The sequence below is a fragment of the Ciona intestinalis genome, chromosome 11, assembly GCF_000224145.3.
Source record: "Ciona intestinalis chromosome 11, KH, whole genome shotgun sequence".
Lineage (NCBI taxonomy): Eukaryota > Metazoa > Chordata > Ascidiacea > Phlebobranchia > Cionidae > Ciona > Ciona intestinalis.
The window spans coordinates 4135507-4162299 of NC_020176.2; the positions used below are offsets into that span (position 1 = coordinate 4135507).

Consider the following 26793-nt stretch of genomic DNA (forward strand, 5'->3'; position numbering starts at 1 on the left):
CGGGCCAACAGTAGGCCTATATGTCAGTATTAAAACTACGCTATCCCATATATGAGCTATGCATATGAATCGGTTGTATATTTTCTGGTGTCGTACTAAAAAAGTTGTAAAAAGTCCGATCAAATCGGTTTTTAGTACATACGGTATCGACCACACGGTGGGCCAGGTAGCTTTTATTCTTTTATTTTTTGTCTCAATATAACGCGTTTTCAGCGACTATTGTTTAGCGGCGTATTCCCTCCGTTGTTTTAATTAATTTGATCTTAGTTATTGTATTCATAGAGACACACACAAAATATATTATGTTTTATATACCTAATTCATTTAACTTTTTTAATCCTTTTTTATTTTATTCCGTTTTAGAGCAAGAAGCATATTTATCTCGACACCTTGCCTTCGTTACCCAGCCTGATGTTATGGAACTTGCTCAATTAACAAGAGCGAGGAACACACAAGCCCTGATGCGATACGGACCTCCGCTTAGAGGTAAATATTTCAACATTCAAAATTTAGGCTTACAGGTGGTCATCTGAAAAAGTTTTTTAAAAAATGAAATGAGCAAAAAGCGCGTCGTTATGTGCAAAAAAACATACGCAGGCCTATACAGTCCGCGTAAGAATCTCCAATTAGAAAGCGATGCCGCTAGGTGGGGAACGAGATGCGCATTTTTGTAAAGATCGAAGTCTTTTTTTTCCACAGTTGCGAAACAAGAGAGAGAAGGTTACGAAGCTTTTAAATAATTTCTTTGGTCGGTTGAAATATGAACTGCGCATAATTATCTGAAGTGTAAATACAAATTTTATTCTGTTTTATGATACCATTTGGTAGTAAGCAAAGAATATTTACAGAATTATATATAACGTATCCTCACGACTCTGAAACCCGCTGGTAATTGATAAAACGTAGAAATATTGAATAATATATGATAACGATATCTATCTTTACCCTACAATACTACGCGAAAGTTTTATATTTACATCGCGATGCGGGCATGAAGCATTTGAGATGCGCAATACGCCGTCCATGTTATAGTCGGCGGATTGTTGCCAAAACACACGAGTAAATAAATGATTAATATAATACAGATCCTATTTTTAGTTCAATGTGTAACCTTTCAAACAATGAACATCACGTGTGAAGCATCACCTTGATGACGTAACATCTCGTGACGTAGCTAAATTCGATATCACGTGCTGAGAGAAGATCTTTATAAACCAATTGTTAAAAGGCATGAGGCCCATTGTTTATTCTTCGCCATTTATTAATCGGGTATTGTTACGTCACAATTCTCTTTACGATGCAAAGCACGCGCCCACAACTGAAAGAAGCATCGCGGTCATTTTGTCTTAGGTATTACATGTTTACCGAAACCTATGGGGTATGAGTATAGCGGAGATAAATGATTATTACGGTGAACGACCTATACGTCTTAACCGCATGTTTATAAAATGATAATTGAAACGAAATTATGCTACTCATCATGACTATACAGCGTCTGTTGTTGGAAAACTTACCACTCACACCAAAAACATAGACCGAAGCAAAAGTTATGCGATTTTTGCGCCATGGACAATATGCAGAACTGTAAAGTGCTTGCCTTTTTTACGACACTTCGTGTGATGGGCTAAAATCTGTTAAAATGAACCGGCTGACACCGCCAACCTACTCTATGGGTTGAAAAGTACAGAAACCGACCCGAACTGTGACGTCACCATCACGTGTCTTTACGTAACAATTGCAGCGTCTAGGAAAAATTCCGCATTGTTGCGACACCCCACTAACGAACCTACATGCTTCAATCGCGTGTTTTTATTAACTCTCGAATGTTTTTGCATGGAAGAGGGCGGCATGCCAGAGGCGGCAAAGCTTAGCTATCTTCCCACGAGTCCTATACGCTTGTAGATGCAAATAACTGGCATGTTAGCGCTTCCCAAGGAAACGAGTGTTAGCTCTGTGGAAACTGTAGGCAAATAATCAGGCCGATGCGATTAAATGCGTAAAAATGGATCCAGACACCGTTGTCGACATTTTTTTAATTCACTCCTGCAAAATATCTCTTAGCACATCTTACAACCAAAGCAGAAAATGTTGATTTTGCAGTGAAGGTGAAGGATAACGGCGTAGTTTGGTATACATAGCGCATTTAAGCCACATTTGTGCTTACGACAACTCGTGATGGCATAACAGCTTATCCACGTCGACCAAATAAAATCAGACAAAAATACGTATTTCAAACGAAAGCTTGTTTTTATAAAGTTCTACCTACGTGCTAATGTCACGCGCGTTCGCACCTGTTTTCTAAGCTTGGGAAAGTTGGGCAGTCGCACACTGTGACGTCATAATTGCGAGGGCGACATCCATTTTATTAGTGCGAGGTGGCGTCACAGTAAAGCATTATGATGCTACAACACATGCGAGCGCAGCATACTTTGACGTAGAAGAATCGACGACAAAAAGCTTCAGGGCAGGATGGTCGCGTGCGTGCATACGAAGAACGGAGTGTATTCGTTCACAAGAGCTTCAAACGGTACGTTCTAAGGCTATACAATTAAGAGATAAATCTTAAAATAGAAAGGCCGTGTTACCACTTAGTGCGTAAATTCAGTTTAGGTGACCTAAACTTTTACCTACGGCGCGCATGAACCTGCCAACATATGACGCACGTTATAGCTATAAAGGAACAAACACGACACGAATTAGTAAAACAATAGATCTGCTAATAAAAAGGTAAAACGCGCTTTAACGCAAAAGAGAAGCGCAAAAGATGAGCTGTCGGTAGATCCGGTTGTGAATCGTGTGGTCAACCATTGGTCCATAGTCCATATTTATCGATCGCTAACATCGTATGTTGAATACTACCACTACCGACAGCCGTTTTCGAGTGAATTCTTTACACGCCAATAATTTGCAATTTTGAGAATATGTTTACAAATTCAATTTATAAGCATGGAACCAATTATTTTTGTTATAAAAAAACTTTTAAATGCAAAATATATGTTTTTTGGTAAATAACACAATATTTGGTACGGTTTTATAATTCTTTGAATGTTTTTGTTTACTACCGAATGGGACAAGAAAATAAAAAAAAAGTGTTCCATCTTCCCCCACCCTAACATATGTGTATTGCCTGAAACCCATAACCGTGTGCAAAACTGTGCGCAAAATCGTGTTTTCAGACACTTCATCTTTAACAATGGAAACTCCAATTTCCAAAGAACAAACCTATGTTTAGAATTTAGGATAACAAAGAAATTCGACCGAACCAGTCAAGCTTCTCGAATACAAACGCCTCAACGAAGAAACGCCCCGACGCGTGCATTTCTCCCAGCGGCGACGTAACTTGACGCAAGCCTGTTATGACGTTGACGTATTGCGTCGCCACGGTTGAAAGGCTGCGTCAACGTCATAGCGGCGCTCGCTGGCGAGACCTCGTACGTATAATCTGCAAATCAGCAGAAATTAGACGCACAAAAAATTTCTACATGCGTACATGCTTATATACAGATATTATATAATTTGCGACGACAAATAATTCTTCGGTAAACACTAAAAATACATGCTAATAAAAATTATATAATATGTCAACACTAAAAATATATATACTATTTATATAAATTATTCATACATAATTACTAATTCATATATTTTGAACCTAGAATCCATGTTAAACGGGTATTGGCCAATAATAAAAGAAAAACAAGTTTCATTTTTTTCTAAACATTATTATTCGAAAGTTATACATAACTTATGTTAATTTTCGTGGCTGTAAAAAACAAAGTCACACCTACAGCCTTAATCTGTGGTAAAAACGTGTCAACAAACAACAACAAACTTAACCAAATCGTAATCTGCGGTTATATTTATCTATTTCGTGGCGTGCTTTATTTAGAATGTCGTCGTTTTTTGATCAGCCCTATTTGTTTTGTGGTTTTATGTGTATAGGGGTAGCCAAAGCAAAAGCCTATTGACACTCCAGTGAGGAGAAACGACCTCTCGCCTAAAGGTCTCTCGAATTTTCGGCTTTACGTAAACGTAAGCCGTTGCCTGCGTCACGACAGAACGGCAAGGAGAGCGCGGAAAGAACGTCCCGGTATATAAGACGACGCTCGCTTTTCGGCAACGTCGCCAGTAATCGAGAGACAATAGTTGTCCATAGCGAAGCAGTGACTCACTACGCTCGTAGTATGTGATAGTTTGTTTAATAGTAGCGAATCCCAGCTGGTTTAAAAGAGTTTGCCGTGAGTCACAGGTCATACAATGTCACCAGTATTGTCTAGACGTCCATTGACTGCTACTAAAGCTTTAATTTTGACTTTAATGCGTAGGTTAGACAAATATTTTTCCAGAAATCGTTGGAATGTCTAATAAACCTACGCTCGTTTCAGATTATATAAATAGTAAACTAAACATCAGCGAAAAACAATTTGAAAATATTTCAACTGAACTGACGTGAACCTTGCATTGCAAAACTCTAGGAGGAATGTATCAAGAACTAAGCACCGTGTATGGCGAGCAATGCCCACCACAAAGTGCAGCATTCGAATCTGACATCGCGTTCGCCCAGCGCGCTGATCAACATCTAAACCAGGTAAGAATTTAGACATTTTTAATACAACTCAATTTTTGACAATCTTTTTTTTTATAAATTCTTAATAATGTTTTATTTTTAGTTTAATAAATGATAAAAATAACAGCAAATGTGTTCGTTTTAAAATTTTAAAATCACCGATTTAAATTCCCTAAAGTTTGCAATTAGATTTAGCAAATTAAATTATTCGTTGTGTGATTTAGGCTTACTAAATTTTCGCCCCGCAAACGAATTAATTTAAAAAACAGCGAATTCCCCCTGTCGGAATTCCGTTTGACCTTCAAAGTTGGCGGTTAATTAGGGAATAATCTGTTAAACAAAAGCGAGTTGGGTACGTGACGTAATCGGGGATTTACCAGTGACGTCATAGCAGCCGAGAACCGAGTTGGAATTCACGCGTCCGCACCCCTGGGAATACGAGAGGGAGTTGTTTATCTAAAGTACAAGAAGACAGCTAAAGTAGTTTACCCGCAAAACATTTTCCCGTAACGGCCCATTAACCCTGCGATAATATTTCTTAATTTAGGATATATTTGTTTCTTCGGGAGTCAAGTTTAAATTTTTTTTACATGTTTACTAACCTAATTTTAAAACAAACATATATAAAAGTCACGATGGGTATTGAAAGTTAAATACACGTTACATAAAAATAGCCGGGTTTAGTTCAACCTTCGCGCACTTTCTCATTATTGCGCAACGTTCGCTCTCGCTTTTTGTGTCGCCTTTTTCTCGCCCTTGCCCAGCTTGGTTAATAGGCCACAAACAACCCACGTTACGTCATAACAGCGCGTGTACCAGCGTCGAAAGGACCCCCCTGTTTATTACAAGAGGATTCTATAGCGGTAAACAAGGTCGTAAGATCGAGTGAACTTGTTTTCGTAGCAGAGTAGAAATTTAGGTGTTTTTACCCGAGCACCCAACAACATTTAGATTCAGAACCCACTAGAGCAGGGTTAATAAGAAACTTTATTTCCAGAGAGTATATTAATACACCAAGATATAGAATAAGGTTACTATCTCCCAGGCAGTTACTCATAAATGTTATTCAAATATTTTACCATGTTACAGAAATTTAAGTTTCGTACCGAGAAATTATTATAGGTTTAATAAACCGTTGAGTAAAATTGAATTAATAAGAATTAAGAGGAAGAATATTTTTGAAAAAGGTGAGTTTTGATATATAAAATAAGTAAGTAGGTACATTTAAAACAAGTTACTACAAAGTAAAACAATAAACCAAATTTTAGTTTAAATTAATCTGGTAATTTCGCTACAAATTTACGCTGGTTAAGTTAAAAAATAATAAGTTTCAATGATAATTGTTAACGTTTAATAAAAAAGATTAGCGTTTCACCTAAGTTTGAGGTGCGAAAATAGCTTGTGATCTCGAGCACATAAAAACCGAGCTGGATTTTCTTCTTACGTTAAAGCGTGCGCATTGACGTCATAGCGAGTCAGCTGTTTTGAAGCGAAGAGTGTCCTCGGCGAAAAAGGGGCTTTAACAATTGCTTGACAATCAAGTGGTAGTAGGCGAGAACGTACTCGCTCGTAGCTACTACATGTCGGTTTGGGGAGCGCGAAAATCGAACTAGTGTTTCGCATAGCGATGATTTCACTTCCTTCGCGTCACCTGAAACTTTTAGCTAATGCGATCTTTCATTTTACGGATTCCTGTCGTGTTAGTCGGCACAGGAATTCGAACAACAGTAAACAGAATTTGACTTTAGGTTTAAATGATTATTTACCGCCCAAACAGGAACTAGAAATCAGAATCGCTTTACCGATTGGTTTCGTATTACTAGAACTATTGTGAAGGAATTCAACGCTCTCATGGTTTGATCTAATCTATATATTTCTCCACAGTCACTTCGAGCATATCCATACGGACCAGCGAGTGACTTAGGCATTCATCAACCTCTGTACGGAAGTTCAGGAGACCTGCGACAAATCCAACAACCGATGGCCGGCATTCCACCAAGTTACGGAGAAGCAACACACAATCAAAGTCATGACCTCCCTACAGTAATGAGCCGACCCGACCTCCAATGGTTGGTTACCACAAGCAACGTTGGAATGAGGACCCGAACTCCTCCGAACACAGTTTCTTCTCCCCACGTCGGGAGGACAGATGAGAGCTCCGCAATCACCATTAGCCACCATGATCTTCCACATCACCGGTTTCAACAAGGGGAGCAGCTTCCACCTCCTCTGCAAAGAACAAACACTGGAAACAAGAGAGTGAAGATGGAAGCAAACTCGGCTGTTCCTCCCCGACCGAAAGGAACGCCAGGAAGAAAACGAAAGTTCCAAGACCATGAGGTAATTATAAACGTTTGATACTTAATCCGAAATTAAACTCCAAATTGGTATATAGTTTTTCAGTTTATTGTTGGATTCATTTTTAATAAAACGTTTCGTTATTCAGTTAAGCCCAGCTGAAGCAACAAAACGTCACATTCGAAGAGAAAGAAACAAAATCGCGGCAGCAAAATGCAGAAACCGACGACGAGAGCTCACAGATCGACTCCAGGGCGAAACAGATCACTTGGAGGATCATCAGAGTATCCTCCATCAAGAGATCATGTCCCTACAGCAGGAGAAGGAGCACCTTGAGTTCCTCCTTGCCGCGCATTCTCCTCAGTGCAAAGCAGGGATCGGAGCCAGTGAGCATCTTCTTCTTGCTCATGATGATCGGATGATGCAGAGCAACATGGTTGGAGGAATGCACGAGATGTCGCTCGTCCCACCTCCGGAAGTGATGGAGGAGATGATGCCACAACCTCACACCGATTCATGCGTACCAGACAACACACACACCCACCCTGGGTATTACACTGAGTATTCCAACCAAGACACTACCCTTCCCGTATCTCTTCCATCTACCTGCGCACCCAACAGCACAGGGCCGACTGACTTGTCTCTCCACTCACAATCCTACGGAACCCCGCCAACCAGGTTTCCTAACATGAACCTCGAACCATTGGCAATATCTGAAGCCCCACTCAACACCCCAGTATGCACGCTCACAACTCCCTCGATCAGCAGCGGCGTCTTCACCTTCCCAAGCAGCACCTCCGGAGGACTTAACACCACCACAGCCACTACGGATATGTCATACAATTACCAAACCTCTTCAGTCAGCACTCCGTGCCCAGATTTTTTCCAGACTCCTCGACTCCCGACGACCCCGTCTTACACAGCCTCAGTGACGTCGTTTCCGGCTGATGGCCAATCATTCCCGGTATTGAGCAGCCACCTTCAACAGCAGCCAGCACAGTCGTGCTCGGCAGCGCACAGAAGGAGCTCATCAAGCGAAAGCCACAACAGCCCAGATTCAGTGAAATCGCCGAAGTTGCTTTCCCTATAAACGCTTCATGTAAAAAGGCAGCAAAAACTTTGTTTTATATCCCGTGCGTTTCGACGACACTCGTTGTATATTTGTTGCTGAAACATTCAAAAGACGATATTTTCCACCACAAGTTTCACCGTTTTCTTGCCTGTACAGTCAAATTTATTTTTCTACTTGCTTTTCAAGGTGACGTGGTCTCTTAGTGAATTCGCCTGACCCATTTTCGTTTCATTTGAAGGTGTTTGGTAACCTGACACATTTAACTATTCATTAATTTATTTAACGCGTTCTTGCCAGTAGTAACTTATTCCACACGTCCGAAGCTTATTTATTTGCGCCGCACACACATTCCCATTTATTATTAAGCTGCCACTTGTTTCTACTACTGTCGCTATTTCGTATATTTTCGTGTAATAAGCTGGTGTTTTGTTGATATTGCGCCGCAGAGTTAATCAAGCTTCTACCAACAAAAGCAGTAAACAACCTGTACAGTTTGAGCAATTGATTCTCTGTCTCCCTTACACATTGCCAGAATACCTATACTTAAACTGCTTCCCAACGGCTCATACACTTCTATACAGTGATTCATATTACCCATAAAAGCCAGCAGGAGCAAACATATTTTCCGAATTATTTACAGGCAATTGATTTTTAACTTTTAGATCTATTCAAGTTATATCTATTCCATACGTTATATTTTTCTAACTCATAGCTATAGATAAATCAACTTTTGCACTTCAATGTATATCCTCGCCTTTTTATGCTGCAGTTTCTATCTTTATGTACAACAATCAAAGTTACTCGGGAACACTGGTGTACGTTATGACGTAGATTTTTTACGTACAGTTATTTCAATCCAATAAAACACATTTTTAAACGTTTACGCTCCGTTTCATATTATACAGCAGTCACGTTCTTACGTCCGTTACGGTGTAAGGTTTCGGCATGTCAAGTTTTTGTTAAAAATAGAGGAACGAATTCTTAGCGGTCGTCGGGTTTTTTTGGTAAAAACGATATTTTGTAAAACGGAAATGTCTAAAAAATTAAAAGAATCTTCGTGATGGGTTTAGCTCGTAATCAGGTTACGAGAACCCCCGTGACTTGTGCACGTGATCGTTTTAAGTAAAAATGCGATTAAAGCACACCCCTTGGAGTACCTCGTGACTTGGCCCTGGTATAAAGGACCATTTGAAATACGACACAGAGCACACACATGTACTTTGTCATCATGACTTTAAACTAAACCTCAAGATCAACAGCCTGCGTTGCGTAAAACTATTTATAAGTTTCTGGAAATCTCCGCCTGCTATGTATAAGTTGGGATTTGGCTGGAGAAGCGGCGTGTTAATACGCATTCTTATGGACGAAATTTGGTTCAAGTACAAGTTAAAATCAAGAAATTGAATTGTGCAAACTCGTTTTAAAGGTCGTTTTTTACGTGGGTGATGCGCACGCGGTGTTGATCTATGAAAATATTGGTCTATATTCGTCCGACTTCGCGTAGCCTCGGGTAAAAATGAATCTACAAGCCCGCGGCAAAATAAAGCGATACATGAGATATAAGATGTAGTGCCAGAGGGCAAATTCGGACTGCAATTTAAGATAAAGAGAATCGTGGGTAAATGTAAAAAATAATAAAATATAAAGAAATTTCGCCACCTTTTGTAACAATGACGTAACTATACGAAATATAGTTTGGGTTCATAGGTTGTTAGTTTCCGGTGATTGCATAATCCTTACCTTATTAGTAACCTTCTCTCTACCGAATCAAGCGTGGCGGTAACAAATATCACGAGTGTGACGTCACAAGCGACAGAACAAACAGAAATAGTGCTGAATCGAATGTTAATGTAAAGACACACGACAACCAAGGACACACCGTTTACGGTGTACACACATTTCAGAGAATGATTTACGTATAGTGGCCACCCATGGAAAAACACAAACAACGTAAGACGCTTCGTAACCTTACTATCATTTCAATACTGGGTAAAATTAACAAAGGCCGGCGAAATGAGTCGCATATTAACTTCTTATAAAGAAATGGAATCATTGTGCTTTAGTAGGGTGCCTATTTATAACATTGTTTGTGTAATATGATTTCTCGGAATAAGTTTTTATTAATTTAGAAACGACAATGTCGGTCAGTAAATACACATTACTGGGGCTTGCCTTTCAGCTTAACACGTCAATGCGGTGTCTAGCCGCTTACACTTGTAAATTAAACGTCATATGTGAAATGTAGGTCTGAGTGCAAAACAAATTTTCCAAAATTTCCAACAAAAACATTTCTCAAAACTTGGAATAATCGAAAAGTTCACAAGAGCACAATGCTAGACCGCGATAAAAGCGAGCGATTGTGACGTAGGTAACTCTCTTTTTTCCCATTATCACTCACACAATGGGGCGTTTGACGTCAAGCGCTGACGTCGATACGATTGTTACGTGTGGCTGCACAATAGTAGTGCGATCACACGCGAAAGAGTCTGCATTCTCTCCTGCAGCGTCTAGCTTTGGTTTTACGCAATGTTCGCACGCAGTTCAAGCTTCTGTACCGTCACAATTACCGCTGTGAAACCACAGCAATAAGCCCCGAAGATTCTAATTACGCATTTCCAAACTTCTTCATTTGTAAAACAATGGCCGCGGTATAAGTGTGAAGGAAATTTTCACCGTCCAATTTTGGGAATTTTTTCATACACTTCCGTTTTACTTACACCTTGGAGAAGTACAGTATTAAGAACTAGACACTGAATCATAAAAAGGACAAAAAACAAACGTCAGTACTTAGTAAAAACCGAGTTCTGACATTTGTTTCACATGTACACCGATTTCCGAACCAATTTTAAACAAGCCAATAATTACTAAAATGTAAATTATAAAAATCTTACCTACCTGATTTTGAAGCAGGCGGCTGTCAAATTACTTGATATGTCCAAACGGTGTTCTTGCGCCACCTTGCGACAGGTATTTTTAAGTTGTCTAACCGCTGGGAATTCAAGAATTTGAAATAAAAACAGTGAAACTATAAACTACTTCCTATATAAAATCTATACAAACTTATTTAACACCCTACGAACTATCTACTATACTAACGTAGAAATTGGCGACTTTTTAAGCAAGCACAAGCAAGCGACAGCAACAAATTTGATCACTTTTTCAGAAACTAAAATCGATGACGCAATGAAGTCGATACGGTTGAATGATTTGTTAAAATGCGTGAACAAATTGCTTGTTTAGATGGCAATTTCCGCTTCGTTTACAATGGTCAGGTCAAAAATAACATTGAAGACATAAACGTGAATGGAATATAAATCCTTGGGCATATCCATACACGTTTTACGATTATGAGAACTGAAATGCTCAAAGCGAAACGAAAAAATGAAGCATTCAATCCGAGCAGACAGTCGCGTCAAATTCGCCGGCGCTTCGCTGCAGTCGGTCGGGCATAGTGGAGTCGTAAATAGAGAGGGATTTGAGTGGTTTCGTGTTGTGTTTTTCAAACTAGTTATATATACTTTATGTTAAAGCGAATAACTACGAAACGTTTTTTAGTTAGCTTTTGTTCACAAAGCTATTTGTGATACTGCATGCTTTTATGATAATGGTAAACAATAGAATAAATTACGTGCTCAACAAGTACATTGTAGCTACTGTTAAATGTTGTTGCCGTTTTGTCAATGGAGCCCAGACTAGTTCATTGACATTTTCTAGCAGTAAGATTAGATGTAGTTGTGGTAACGGGCCCATGGTCCATGGATATATATGTAGATATGGTATAAGTATTCGTTTCTCTGGTTCACGACTTTTATTGGTAAACAGTCCAATATTCTGTTCATTTTTGTAGACGTAAGCAACAATCATTTATTACCTTTAACTATATTAATTACATTCTTTGTAGTGTGTTACATTGTCTTATATTTTGATCCGTTTTTAAGGTGAGATATTTGCACATGATGCTGTCAAATATATATCTCTAATTAAGTTTTGGGACCCATGTATGCATACTAATCTATCACCACAAGTAAACAGCCTATGCTTGCCTAAGCAGCGTGTCAGTTTAAGCTGGCTTATAACTAAGTAGTACATTCAAATTGCTTTGTAAATATGTACAGCACATTCTTGTATGTTTGTAGGTGGTAAAAGTAAAACTTTAGCTTGAGTAAATAAATGCTTGCAGTGATTTATTTTATAGCAGTAAGCTCTTTTGTAGCCTTTTGGTAAATAAATAAACTGTGTCATAAACTTCTTTATTACATTATAATTTATCAAATGTACATGTTATAAACATGTATGTAAACATGTACTTTAATAGTTGTAGACTTGGTCTAGGACATAGTGACTTGGTAATGTAATGTCCCATGAGTAGAAATCAAGCAACAACATTAAATATGGATGGTAGGGATTCCCCGCGAACAGCTTTGGAATGGAAAAAACTCTACCTTCAAATGGAAGGAAAATTGAAACAATTCAGAGTTCAAGCCACTGGGATTAGGACCAAATTATCCCAGAAGGTAAAACTGACAAACATTTTCCTTTGTCATTTGGGCATTTAAACTTTTTCATTGTCCTTTGTGGGTTCTCATGACAATGCAGTGGTTTTGAGTTTGTGTTTATTGATTTTTACATTTAAACAGCGATACATACTTGTGTATTTGTTTGTACTTGTTAGTTATATTTGCACTACTATGGTCCTAATTTGTTATTTTTGGGGGATTATATTATAATGATAAAATTGTATCCAACAGCGAATTGGTTTCGTTCATTTATCTACATTTCCTGTAATTTGGTTTTCATTTTACAAGGAAACACACTCAGACTAAAATGGTGGTTTTCATTTCCTTTTGTTACTTTATAATTGTCCGTTTTGGCATTTCCTGTTCAGCTTATTAAATATTGAATGTTTACCAAGTGTCAATAGTGGGTATCAACACAGATTAATGAATCTACTTTCCATTAGCAACTGGGTGTTAGATGTTGGCTTAAGACTTGTGAAGTGTGTTACTTTCTGTTTTGCTAGTTTCGAATGCCAAAACAACCTTATTGTGCAAAAATGTGTGAATCCATCGCCCTGTGTATTGTATTAGGGCTTTGCTTTCTGGGAAAGTTTTATGACAAAGCATGAGCCTGCTGTTAATATGTCATTGTTGTGTGTGACAACCACCCAAGCTCGTAAATCCTTCCATGGCGTGGCAACAACTCCCGTGTAATCTGGACCACTATTAAGTGATACATCTTACACCAAGTAGCCATTCATCAGTATCACTTCCCACCGCCACAACGGGCAGGAAGTTATTGATTCGATTACAGTTTGCTTAGCTTAGGTTACTGCGTGGTCGCGCCTGAGCGTGCCCGCTTACAGGCCTTGATTTATGGCTACGACCCCGCTGTTGTTCTTATCGAACACGGCTCTCAATCACTGATCGCTAAAAGCCGTCGATTGGCGCTTTTGGTTTGCCGTCCCTCGCGGGTGTGTTATGTTTGTTTTTATTTGACGCTGGTAACTAATATCAAGCGCGAACTAAGGGACGTTTTGTTGTTTCAGATGGAGGAACTGACTCTGAAATTTGAGCAGGCCGAAGCAAGAGCCGCGGACGCCGAGTTTCAGGTTCGAATTGCTTGAATTCCTTTTAACAATTATTCCCTGTCGGTTGAAATGCTCGCTTCAGTGCGCCTTTTAAAAACACTGCTGTTTTTTTCTGCACAATTGTCGCAACCGCGGAACAAAGGAAATTGTGTTTCGACACCCCGAGCCAAAACTATCGTAAGATAATATGCACCTGTCGTGTTCGCTCCTCTGTCAGAAGCTTCCCGTAGTTGCCAGACCATGGCAAATTACCTACCGATACATTGACACCACAACCCACAGCTGTGGCGCTTGCCTCGGCCACTTGATGTTCTAACCCTGCTCCCATGTCAATTAAAACTCGGATCTTATTTCTTAGCACGCACTGGCTTTATTCGGTCGATATGGATTCGGCGACCGAAACGCCATTCAAAATGTAGCGGTTACACTTGGTGTTATGGGAGTTAAACAGCTGCATAGGTTTCAAATTGACCAGTTGTTCGCGGAACAGCGGTACCTTGTTTCCGTGAATTTGTTTTTTAACTGCTCGAAAACCCGACACTGTTAGCACTTCGCCAACGACACTATTTCCGTTGTTATGTTTTTGCCCACAGCACCCTCGCTTCTCGTTTCTCTATAATGAACCATTTGGACAGGAGGAAACTAAAGTCAAACGGTGCAATGATTGATAAATTGGCTCTGCGAGGGGCAAATGATTGCTCGTTATGTGCCAAACTACCAACCTAGACCAGTATATTACACTAACTACATACAGCCGTAACGTGCGGCGCCGAGTGCCCGTTGGCGCTGTGTCGCAGACATGTTTATGGTGAAATTGCTCGCCTCGGTTGATAACTTTCTATTTCTATCCTAGTTGGTTCTTCTTCGTGAGAGCTTGGCTGGAGTGCCAGGAGCCGCATCCGAGGAGGATCGGTTCACTACTGAAAAGATGTCGGATCTTGAGAAGAGATGCTTGGATCAACAGGAGAGAATAGTTGCTCTTGAAAAAGAGCTAGAGTGTGAGGTATATATCGAAAATGTTATTTAAATTTATTTCACCACTTTCCTTGTGCTTCATAACAAAGTTATACCTCCTACGACCTACACCCTTATACATAACAACGAGGCTTATTTTTGGCACGAAACTGAACATATATAAACATCCGTTCAATTAACTTTCTGTTTAAACAAAGGCGAAAATTTGTACCAAAGCACTAATGCTGCTTCGGTTTAATGTAAACTGATGAACGATAATGCTCTTATGGCATATCTTACAATCAGCAGTTTATACAATACAGAGTGCCGACAGTTAGTCACCATTAGAGCTACTCGCTTGTAAAGTAGCATCTCTTGTTTAACCGCGAGTTTGAATTGTGGTATATGACTATAAAGCTGTACTCTAGTTAAAGGGTATGACTATGAATGAAATCGGCTACAAGCTTATTCTATACGTTTAGTTACACGACCGTTTAATTATAGGTAAACTATTAGACATGGCAATTAAAACGACCGCATTAACCCGTGTTAAATACACAGTTGTAACTTGTGAAATTTACGTGTTCTGCTCATTTTCTCAGTTCTAAACGAAAACCGAAATGTTACAACTTTTATAAAAACTGGTATAATTGATTATAGGGGTTCATTTCGCAACAGGATATCATATTTACTCTCTATGATCCCGATATCCGCTTCATGTCTCTGCTAAGTCTGATCGTAATCGGGCGCAGCAACGCACCAGTGAAGCAAACAATCGGAACCGCGGAATTTATCCACGCACCGCTTATCACTTTTTAATGAGAAGAGAAAACGCGACAGAAACGAAACGTGCTCGCCATGGCTTTTAAAACCTTTCCCGAAAATCCCCTTTACAATTAAATTACTTTTTGACAGAAATATTTGAGGAAAGTCGAGAAAGAAATGATCCACGAAAAAGCGTTTAAGATCAAGGAATGGGTCAGCTCTGCACTGAGCACGGTAGGCTTGTTTATGATTACCAAGCTTACCCTTTCTGACACCGCTTTGTTTAGTCGGAAAAGGAGAAAAACCACTTACGGGAGTCAAATGAGCGACTGAACGCCGCCGTCCAAGCGATGCAGTTACGGCTGACAGGTGATTGGTCCTCACTCGCTACCGTTGTTTGACCAAGTGCTCCCTATATGTGGAAACAAGCACTTGAAACCGACGGCCGGCAAACAGAACCTTCATAAAACATGGCCTTGTGTTGCAGAGCTCCTCGCTAAGCCGGCACCTGCGCCACTCAGCAGCAAACCTCAGCCGGTGGCGATTATTCCTTTGCGGGATTCTGACACCGCCTTCACTTGCGAGACACCTTCCGTCAGCAGCCCAGGATGGCAGAATAATCCATTGTTCAAGGTTTGAATTATCGACTCTCCCATCGGTCTAGTATTGCCTGACCGCCCTTTTTCTGTATAGGACCACGAGGACACGTTCGTGATGGATGAAGACACGGAACGCGTGACATCACACACCGATATGGATCTTGATAATTCGGAAGAAGTTGATGACGTCACCAACCTAGCGTGTAACGTAGCTTCATCTACGTCATCGCCAATCCCGATTCCGTCAAAACCGGTTTCGGAAAGCGTGAGAATTCCGGAGTCTCCCCGCGCACGGTTTATTACAACAGAAGCAAGGGCAGTTGTGGTTAAAAGCACCGGAGATCATGAATTGCACGCGAATAAGGACTCTCCAAAGTCCGGAAAGAAGAAGTCGTCCACTCTTCCAATGACAAGATCCAACCTCCCAAAATCTGACTCCACTGATTCCTCTCCTCCCAACACGACCCATCATCATTTCATGGGAACATTTGGAAGCATTCGACGGCGGTTCAAAGGACTCACTGAGCATCAACGACACCGAAGTCATGAGGACTCCACTCCTTCAAGAGGAAGAGAGAAAAAAGATAAACAAAGATCAAAATCGAAGAGTCCAGCAACAAGAAGCAGCTCTACATCACGATTAAGGACCTCTCCCATCACTGTACCAGGTATTTTATCCGTTCACTTATACTCCGATTCTAATATCGCCATGCAGTTATAAGTTATAGTGTACATGAAATGACCATAATTGTTGAATTTTATTTGATTGACTTTTTAAAGATAGGTTAAATACTATTGCAGTATTGGGATTTAGGATTTTTATTAAAATTTTAGTGATAATATATTTACTCATTAGGAATGAGCACCGATACCTCTCCAGCGCAAGGAGCTCTTCCAGCCATCCTCCAAGAAGAGGAGGACATGGTGGTTGATCCTCCTGGTCCTCCACACTCCCCAACATCCGCATCCATCCTCTCCTCCTCACTCCCACTCCCAAGATGGAAAGGAGCAAAAATTCCTCCCACCATTCCCCAACACCGACTCCCAACTTGGGTAATTCTTTTAAAATAAAAATAAATGAATGAATGTTACCTATATTTACCATCGTGCTTTTGTAGTGGGACAACGGTACCCGTTATAACACAGTTGTTGTTTTGTGTCACACACGCTTATGAGTTACCACGTATGTAACTTTGTGGGTGACTATTTTTTAATTAACTATAGGACCGTTGAAATACTTTTGTTTTGCGGTTGTTACAATTCAACCCCATATTACAAACATTTCAAGATCGATAGTGCATGTTGTAAAAGCCATGACCATTTCGTTACTACTGTAGTACTGTGTATTCACTTTTACGTTGTAAACTGTCAACTATAATAGCTAGAAAGGAGAAAATCCAACCAATATTTCAAAATTACAGGAAGCAAAGATTTACAGCATTGCGGAGAACGGATTTCGACTTCCATCAAATGCTTTCAATAAACACAAACGTAAGCCATCCATGTGTAATTGAACTTTGAACCATCGCCATAAAATCTAACGTTTTCCTGTTTTTCAGCGTCGCCGTTTCAACATGACCAGAAGCCCGGTGTTTTCGCAGAGATCGTGTACAAGGTAAGCCTCAGTTTCGTTTTATGCTCTCCATAAACTTGTTTGACGAAGAATAACTTTACTGTGGTTTATCCGCCTATGCTGAATTCATTATGGGGGTCATTGGCCCCTTGCCTACATGCTGATTATGGCGAAAGTAGGTCGCGCGCTGGGCTCGTTAATTCATAAGGCACGCCCTTGCCAGTAATATAAGTAACGTTCTGGCGCAATAAGCGAAAGAATGTTTATTTGACCGTGTATTGAACCATTCGTAACTGGCAGCGGTGGCTTACGAAGTCCGACGTGCCGAAACACCTTTCTACTGTATTGTGTGCGTCACAAAAGACTCCATTGTCTTAACGTTTGTTGCGTGTTTGTTATGCACTGTCAGATTTTGGTGGGCCTTCACTCGCAACGCACATGAATAGCAACCCAACGGTAACAAATGCTCCAACACAACGTTGTACCGCGTTTACCACAGAACAATCAGCGAAAATGCAGTTCCCTATATACATAGCCCACAAAGTATAAATGCCACGGATCTCCGCCATATTTATCGGCAATTGTCAATAAAACTAATAAGCCCGTCTTGCCCCGACTCCCATCATCCGTAGCGCACTTTGTCACACATGACGAACAAAGTGAGCCGACTGCACCGTTTGAACGACCGCGCTCGGAAATTCTCTGTTTTGGGAATAACTCGCTGTTTTTTTTGGCTTCTACGTTTTGGGTGAAAAGGTTCAACGAGTATGGCTTCTCTACCCATAAACCGCCTACATAACTCACGCCACAGTTTAATTAACTCCCTTCTCACCGCAATGATATGATTTCAGCTTCAACCTGTCACCGTTCCCGTGTACACCAAAACGAAAGGGGTAAGCCAGTATAAATAAAGCTCACCGCAAACTTATACTAATCGTCTAAATCTCTGCAGCGAGCAATCCTCATCAAACCGACGCCTTTCACTGACGCGTCCGATTCCTCCGACGAGGACCCTTCCTCCCTCCCCCGACAGCTTTCGCCTCGCCACCACCCCCCAATCTCACGCAGCCTTTCCTCGTCAGCTGAAAGCACCAACCCTGGTTCAACTCAACAGAAAAGGAACGGAAGCCCAGCGCAGCTACGCGCAACAAAACGAGGTAAAACATCAAGAAATAAATCTCAATTTAATCATAGTTTTTTTTGGGGGACTGTTTTTGTGTTCGCATTTAACACAAAGAAAGTAATTGAAAGATATCGTTAAAATTCCAATGGCTTGTAGTTTTAACAGCGTCACTGTGGGGCCAATAATATTGCTTGTACCCTGCCAAGGCATGTAGGCGTGCATGCACGACTCACTGCTCGTCAAAGGGATTCGTTTTTATTGTCCGTCCATTAGCTTCAAGAGTAATAACCCGAACGCCCAAATACATTATTCCTCCTTTTCCGCCGTCTGCCATGAATTTTTAATAATCCCAATATATTGATCCGAGTAATAGGATTTAATCGATGGCCTGTAAAACCAAATGGCACACGACGGTAGCCGCTGTCAAAATAACGCGCTATTTGGAGGCCATCAGCATTAAGCACTGTAAACGTTGCCATACGGAAACAGGTTACAAGACGCGTGAAATGGTCATGATATGGGTCTAGTTTTATTTGATTGACACTTATGAAAGTTAGAATAAATACATTACGGTTTGACATTTTATGGAAATGGAAGTAAAAAAATGACGTAACACGACAATGATATTCATTGTTTTCTACTATTATTACTTTACGTATGAGTAAACATCCATATATTATTAATATTCAATATCCCCAACATTTCAGCGAATTCCCAGCAATCAATGGCAAGCTCTGAAGGCGATTACGCAATCCCACCCGACGCCATGTCAACCCACCCCTCACTTGATGCTACTGATTCCTCCGAACCTGAGCATAAGTTATTCAAGACCTCTCCGCACCCTGGACCAAGCGGACCAGTCAAACCCCCTGTAGACACGCATACGCCTACTGCCTTTAATGGGAACAAGGCGGGTTATTTATCAAAGCTCGGGGGGCGAGTCCGGGCCTGGAAAAAGCGGTGGTTTGTCCTACAGCAAGACGCTCTTGTTTATTATAAGTCCCCGGTGGGTGACTGGATTATACTATTACCTTGAACTGTTATCGCTTGAAGTAGGATTTCCTGAACTTATTTGCCCCTTTTAATCTTTTAAAATTTTCGAGAACCCTCACAATTAATATTATAACATACGCAGTACTTTGTGTAAAAATGGTGAATTCTCGGCGACCGCTGAAGTTTGTTACCCGACTAAACCTTTGGCACTGAAGAAGCACAAGCAAACAATTGAATGAAGGTTATAATACAAGACTGTGCATTAAATCTGTCTGGGACTTATAGTTGTCACAAAAGCAGCAAAACCAGGTCAAAAGCCACCGAGTTCCAATCCCTTGGGGTATATGCGCGTATGTTCAATAGAGCCTTTACTTTACCGCCTTATTTGATCTTAAACTGACAATACCTGATTTCCCAGGGGGACGTTGGCAAGAAACCGCAAGGACAAATTTCACTAACGGCGCTAGAGAACGGCGAGGTTGCCAAGGCGACGCGAGATTATCAAACCAACTGTACTTTCCATATTGTGGCCGAAAAACGAACTTATTATTTCATAGCTGACTCACAAACTGTGGCGGATGATTGGGTAAAAGGTAAAGTCATCGTATTACGTATTAATTTTGCACGGTTCAAAAGCAAATGACAAAAAACATGGTTTTAACTCATTTAATGTGGAGAAATTAGATTGATTGCGTAGACGTGCGGTTTTCAAGGGTTTTAACTTTTATCCCAAGGTACACTTGTACCTAACTCGGGCCTACCAGATCCAGTACACGTAACTAGTAAGTATTCGTTTCGCCAAGTCACAGCAATACTGTGTAAGATCAATTATAAATGCTCGAAGTTTATTAAAATAGGGATTTGTTTCTTATACCCAGTCTTTACGCCCACGTATCCCCACTGGCTTAAACATAGCCCATACTTCAACTTATGTTTATAACCCATACATATAAGCCTCGGAATTTGCGTGAAATATTTATCACAAACAGATTATTGGAAACGGTTTGCGCATGAAAAGTTGACTCATACATCATGGATTATATGTGTGACGTATTATACACGTTATAACGACTTTGAATGTTCTGAAATCGGATTATTTTGACGCACTTGTGTTTTAAGTCGTCATCAATAGCATTAGCATAGCCTGGGAAACAGCGCTATTTTGTGTATTGTTTATGTCTAACAATTTCAAAACGTATATTTGTAGTTTAGGGCAACAGACAAAGGCTTTTGCAACGTGTTATCTATATCTCCGATACCATACACCTTATGTTCTCTGCGCTGTCGTCTATTACACACACAGCACACGCACACCCCATATTCACTGTTTACTGTAAAATACGAAGTACATTACACCTTGGGCCACAAATAATCTATGTATTATGACGTAGCAATCTGTGACGTCGCGCAAGGAAGTCGTTCCCACAAACCCCATCGTGACATCACAACCGTATCCGGTTGGTTGAAACGAACGATCGGTGGCAACAGCTGTAGGGTGTGGGCGCGATTCAACAACGGTGTGGTCGAATGTTATGCGGACAAGCAAACTCAGGTACTTTAGTCTGTATTGATAATTCCTATACAGTATTGCCGCCAGCGGACATGATTTAAGCCCAAGTTCGCCCATCTTTTAAAATTCAAAGCACAGATACATGGTTTCCCCATACAATTGGTGACTTAGGGTCTTCCATTTCTTCCAAAAGTCTTCCATTTCTTCCAATTGGTCAAAACGTAAAACCATTTCTTAGCAAACGTTCAAATTCAAACAAACCATATCCCTTACAAAGTTCAAGCATTCACATCATATATCACATCTATAGACCTCCATGATGCGATTATCGTTACGTGGGTGCGAGGTGGAAGACGTCCAACTAAAAGTTAATCCAGGTCACAACCGATCAAACTCTCCGCCCCCTGCTTTTGAACACGTGATCGTCGTTCGTCCAATCAGCGACGGAGAACAAGACGTATTTTTCTCGTTCGACAATGAGGCTGAAAAAGTACGTGCGACGTCACATTTATATTACACTACGTCATACACGTTGAATGACGCAACCTTTAAAACTTCTGACTCTCCTACAGGCCGCGTGGTTTCGAGCTATGACGTCATCGGTGCGTACGTCATCAGAGAACCAAAAGACCCCAGCCACGGAGGTGGAACGCTTGTTTGTTAGACTTCTACAGAGCGAACCCAAGCAAGGGGGGAAGAACGCCACACAACAAGCGCATACTTCGATATGGAGGAATCCTGTGCTCTGTTATAACAAGCAAGGCCTCTCTCGTCCTTTAACTACTTTGTCGTCGGAAGCTTTGCAAACTGAAGCCATGAAGATTGCAAAAGTAAGAGCTCTCTCTTTCTGTGAAAGGTTAAATGTAAAAACTTTACACCAATATGGTTTAAATCGGATCAACTTGGTTTGAAATTACTGTTTTTTTGTTTCAGTCCAACTTGTTTTTCACGAATCCTTTCCTTTTCAGTCCATTCAACTTTTTACGAACGTGTCTCTTGACGTCGCTTCCGCCGATTATCACGTGACTTTGGTGCAGCGCGTTGCTCACTCATGCTTGACGCACGTCGAGTTGCGAAACGAAGTCTACGCCCAACTGATCAAAGTTACAAACCGACGCGACTCCGAGGTCGACGACGCTTCCTACTTACAAGTACGTTTTGACCTTTAACCTTCAAACTCCCCACAATAGCTAGTTCCCGAACCCGGCGACATTTAATCCTCATGTTTTACCGCGTAATCTTTTCCTCAGGCGTGGAAGTTATTCTCTTTGATTCTCCCACTCTTCCTCCCTGGGAGGAGCATCTTATGGTGTCTGGGAGCACACTTGAAGCGCCACTCTACCACCAAGTAAGTTCCACAACACGTTTTTGAAATGTACCAGTTTTACACACGTCACACATTTGTCGCTCAAGTTCCGTCCACTTGAAAACAAACCGAATCTGAACGTGGATTTCACATTGTACATAAAGCCTAAACGAAATGTTCTAATCGTGTTTTAAACAATTAACAAGTGTGTATGCGAATCACGACAATATGGTTTTATAATTCTTTGAATGTGCTTTGTTTACTACCAAATGGGACGACAAAATAGAATGAAGCGGTGTCCCATCTTACCCCACCCTACTTTATATAACAATTTGAAACGCAGGGCATCTCTTGGAATTATTAACACCATTAGTTTAATAAAAGTAAATCAACACTTCTTAATTTATAGAACCGAAGCTGGCCAATACGTAATATATTGTCAACGAGCATTGGAACGTACCAAGTCATTGGGCGAGCGCATGGTGGCTCCTTCGAAAACTGAGTGTCTCTCTATCTTACTACAGAACCCTTACCACCATTCGCTACCGTTTAGTGTTCCCGTGCATTTTTCTGATACTTCCTACCAGGTCCGTGTTGCCAGTGAAAATAACTTCTTATTTTTTTGCATACGAAGATAAACCTACCGCAGTACAAGACTAATTTATTCTTCATTTTGCAATAAAACAGCTCTATCGTCGACCTTCTACAGAAAATGTAACTTATGATTTATTTCAGGTTGTTAGCTTTGATGGTTCAACGACAGTTAGCGAGTTTACTACTCGCGTCTCCACCCAGCTCGGCATACGTCATCAAACGATCGCCGGTTTTGCGCTCTACGTCGACGATCCTGACGTCACAATGCAGATCGAGCATTGCATCGAACCCTCGGTGAAGGTACGTCATAATACAAATTATTAGTACATTTCCTATCAGGTCGTTATTTCACCATAATACAATTTCTGACTTCATAATTTATTCTGTAACTTCTGTCTCAGATTTGTGACGTCATTTCGATTTGGGAAACTGTCTCTCGTCTTGGGGCAGTCACGAGCAAGGGGGTTCCCCCAACACCCCAGGACCCCAGTTTCGACATTACACGTCACAGTGCTAGGTTTACATATCGACGACGCCTCACTTTTCAATCTTACACAAGAATGGAATCTGACAAAGAGAAGAAACTCATCGCTTACCAGGTGCCTATTGTAATGTGCCATGACTTATATGAAGCAAAAATTAATTTAATGCTTCATTTCTCGTCAAATAGAATCGAGTCACTGTCCCACTACTGAAGCTTGTAATATTAATATAAAACCTCTGATGTTGTTTTTATACACAAAGTCAAATAGTGGCTGTTAAAAATTTCAACCAAATTTTTTTTCTTTTTTTTTGTAAATTTGAATCTTTACGTTCCAGTTGGGTGAGAACATATCACGTGACATGGTACCCATCTCACGAGAGTTGTCGATCGAAGCGACACCATTGGCTGCCAAGTTTTATCTAGGCGACCAATCACGTACTGCCCCTGGATCGTTAGACCATGTGATGAAGATGTTTCATCCTCACAGATACCAGGAGGGAGGGAGTAAACACCAGCAGAAGTAAGAGCTTAATATTTGAATAAAAGATTGATACCCTTCAGGCGAAATATCTCTCATTTATTATACAATTGGTTGGACTTTGTCTCTGTTTATCTTTCGAAGCACCAAATTCAGTAATTGTAACAGCAAACTTAATTTTTTTAAAGGTTGATCAGGGAAAGAATAAACGACCGGTGGGTGGCGCTAGAGGGTTCCACACCGTTGGACTGCACAAAAATATTTCTCAACGTACTTCGGAAGTATCCACTATGTGGCGCTGCACTGTTTCTTGCAAAGGTAAGTCATAACTTCCCAGTAACAAAAATCCTGTACATTCCACCTTTTGTATTCTTGTATTCAATGGCGCTATACATCAATTAATTATGTATGATTCAGGTTGAAACGCCAGGAAAACAAAAAGGAGAAATAGTCTGGTTAGCCGTAACTGAAGACGCCTTCCACGTTTTAAGCTACAAGTCCATGGTAAGTCAGTTTCTTCAATGTTGCTTGTTCACCTCCTTGGATCGCGTAATTGTAAAATACAGCCTGGTTAGCAGTCGTCCCCTATTTTACCTAATCAAATCGCTCTGTGGCAAATTTGTAATTTTGTTGCGAGTTTCTAATTTGTTGCATAATTTAAAAAAAAACTCTTAGCATTACATTAATCAAGTCACTGTGAATTAACCCCAAAACCAAAACGCATCAGCGATGGTTAAATAAGAAGATGTTACTGGATGCCACCAAGTTTGTTATTTAGATATTGGCTCTTCAATTCCTACTTAACAATTTTGCTTTATTGATGTCTTCTATAAGTTTTAACCTTGGGGGGGGTTCTTATGCAGGAAGTTAAAGACCTTTGTCGACTCCCTGACGTTGTAACTTTCGGTGGTTGCCGTGACAACCTGATGGTGGTATCCGAGATGGCGGGTGTCACTAGAAAGTTATTCTTCCACCTCCCAATATTGCAGGTATGTTAAGATGGTTCTATGAATGAACGATTTATATTCTTCATCATATAACGGGCAACGGCGGCGATTATAACATGGGCGTTCTGTCTCAGCTACTCCTTGCTTACGAGTTACCCTGGTGTAGTTTTTGGCAATCGTGGTTATAATTTATTCAATGTATGGCAGTATGGCTGACAATTTAGACAAAGAGTGACCACTGGGTTGGAGCAATGAAAGTCAAGTATCTTGTCCAATAACACTTCCACAATGAATGTTATATATTTGTATATAACGCAATCTTCTAACTACTGAACCCATTCTCCCACAGATGCTGGAATTAGTGAGATTACTCGCCGACTACATGAATGCTGCTCCTCTCAACTTACGCCCGAATATTACGTCACCGTGACGTCACAATCACGTCATCATCATTCCAACACACGCATGACCGAGTGTTCGTTAAAGCCATTCCTGTTGTTTACCTACACTCCCCCCTCGTCCACACACCACAACTGCAACGTCAACAGCATGCTTCTCAGTTTTTAATTTTAACATTGCCCTTAAACATAACCACGTACACATAGTTTCATTTAAAACGAACAATATAGACCACAATTGATATGCTTGTTATTTTAAAGTCACAATTGATATGCTTGTTATTTTAATTAACGCACTGCTACGCTACGAACTGTATGACTTGAGATTTGTTTCTTTGTTCGCTATTATATAATTCTCGTTCTGTGTCGTATCTTTGACATTAAACGTATTTTCTTCTGGGAAATATTTGTGTTGATATGTGTAATGTATAAGATTAAGTACAAGGTAGGTAGTTGAGAAATACGAGACATGAAGCCTAATTAAGAGAGAGACTCGTAAGAGTTCTTTGCACAATGTGCAGCTTGGTGTAAGTGTACCATAAATCAAAGCGCGATGCTGATGGACCGCTTGATACGATTCTAATATCAGTATGGATTGACATTTAAATAATTCTATATATATTTATCAGACTACAACAATTATATGCCGCACACCAACAGTTTAGAGGTACTGCTTGTTTACAGATTGTGGTTGACAAATATTGAGAGTAATAGTTTGTAGATTTTCATTTCCATAGTAACGCTTATAAACATAAAATATTATTGTGTCTAGTAAAGTATTTATAAATTAAGTTGCAACAATATGAATATTGATTCTGTTTACCTTTACAAATTTTTCCCATTCCAAACACTTTAGATTATTTAGATCGATGGTATTCTACAAACATTTTCAATGGGCATTGGTTTGCTTGGAAAAGTGTGATTTGTAGAAGATCTGATGGGGAATGGAAAGCATTGCATATGGTCTGGGTCTTCTTGGATCAAACTATGCAATCTGCAAATTAAATTTGTTAAGATAGCTCACCTGTTTTAGTATTCTCCTCTAATCCTTCTAGATTTACAAACTATTTGTTAAAAAAAGATTAATCCGAATACAACAACTTATGGAATATTAACTGATGTACAAACCTGGTTTATTTTTATAATCAAATTCACCGCGCTCTTCATGTGAGAAGGAGCAACATGAACTGTAATACAATCTTGCCTAAAGGAGCAAAGTTAACGCTGTTTTCAATGTATTTTCCTTCCAGTTCTTGTTGAGACTTCACAAACATTGTTTTAAAATTATCTTTACTCTAATGAAATAAGTGATGGGTTATTAATCTATAAAATCCATTATAATTCCAAATAAATATATTGATAAACTGTTCCGTCTTACCCTGTTACTGCTAGATGTAACTACTAACCACTATATAAGCACTAACCTCTACCCACTAACCAAATCTGTAACGTGTACATGAGGATTCTTCACTAGCTGCACATTTTGGTACACTGAGCTCAAACTTGCACACTGCACGAAAAAATATCACGACCCCTGTTGAAAAA

The 26793-nt window shown here is 40.2% G+C and overlaps 2 protein-coding genes across 5 annotated transcripts in view; both read left to right on the plus strand.

Annotated features, from left to right (window-relative positions):
• The window catches only part of fos (transcription factor protein), a 10909-nt gene extending 2089 nt beyond the window's left edge, over window positions 1–8820 (plus strand). The window contains exons 1-4 of one of the 4 annotated variants that reach the window (XM_018813870.2): window positions 341–486; window positions 4476–4588; window positions 6452–6907; window positions 7014–8820. In XM_018813870.2, the coding sequence (XP_018669415.1) occupies window positions 417–486; window positions 4476–4588; window positions 6452–6907; window positions 7014–7955 (1581 nt within the window). In that variant the 5' untranslated portion in view covers window positions 341–416 and the 3' untranslated portion in view covers window positions 7956–8820. 4 annotated transcript variants of the gene reach the window in all.
• A 3396-nt stretch (window positions 8821–12216) lies between these two features.
• On the plus strand, window positions 12217–25652 carry LOC100175541 (pleckstrin homology domain-containing family H member 2). The gene is made up of 27 exons (XM_009861972.3): window positions 12217–12451; window positions 13483–13545; window positions 14378–14527; window positions 15394–15477; window positions 15531–15612; window positions 15731–15876; window positions 15937–16510; window positions 16699–16895; window positions 17264–17333; window positions 17402–17457; window positions 18267–18308; window positions 18368–18572; window positions 19246–19544; window positions 19950–20124; window positions 20923–21083; window positions 21352–21531; window positions 21614–21871; window positions 22010–22192; window positions 22292–22389; window positions 22757–22934; window positions 23083–23241; window positions 23343–23540; window positions 23761–23945; window positions 24092–24221; window positions 24321–24407; window positions 24767–24892; window positions 25200–25652. The coding sequence occupies exons 1-27, from the start codon at window positions 12299–12301 to the stop codon at window positions 25278–25280; spliced, it is 4320 nt and encodes a 1439-aa protein (XP_009860274.2). The 5' UTR covers window positions 12217–12298; the 3' UTR covers window positions 25281–25652.
• The last annotated feature ends 1141 nt before the right edge of the window (window positions 25653–26793 follow it).

What these genes read in the sequence shown, in the direction of transcription:
- LOC100175541 (XM_009861972.3), top strand. Translation starts at nt 12,299, where the DNA reads ATGAGTAGAAATCAAGCAACAACATTAAATATGGATGGTAGGGATTCC. An exon ending in AAAAAGAGCTAGAGTGTGAG is followed by an intron (nt 14,528 to 15,393) that starts GTATATATCGAA and finishes ACTTTTTGACAG; the next exon opens with AAATATTTGAGGAAAGTCGA. An exon ending in TTTTAAGCTACAAGTCCATG is followed by an intron (nt 24,408 to 24,766) that starts GTAAGTCAGTTT and finishes GTTCTTATGCAG; the next exon opens with GAAGTTAAAGACCTTTGTCG.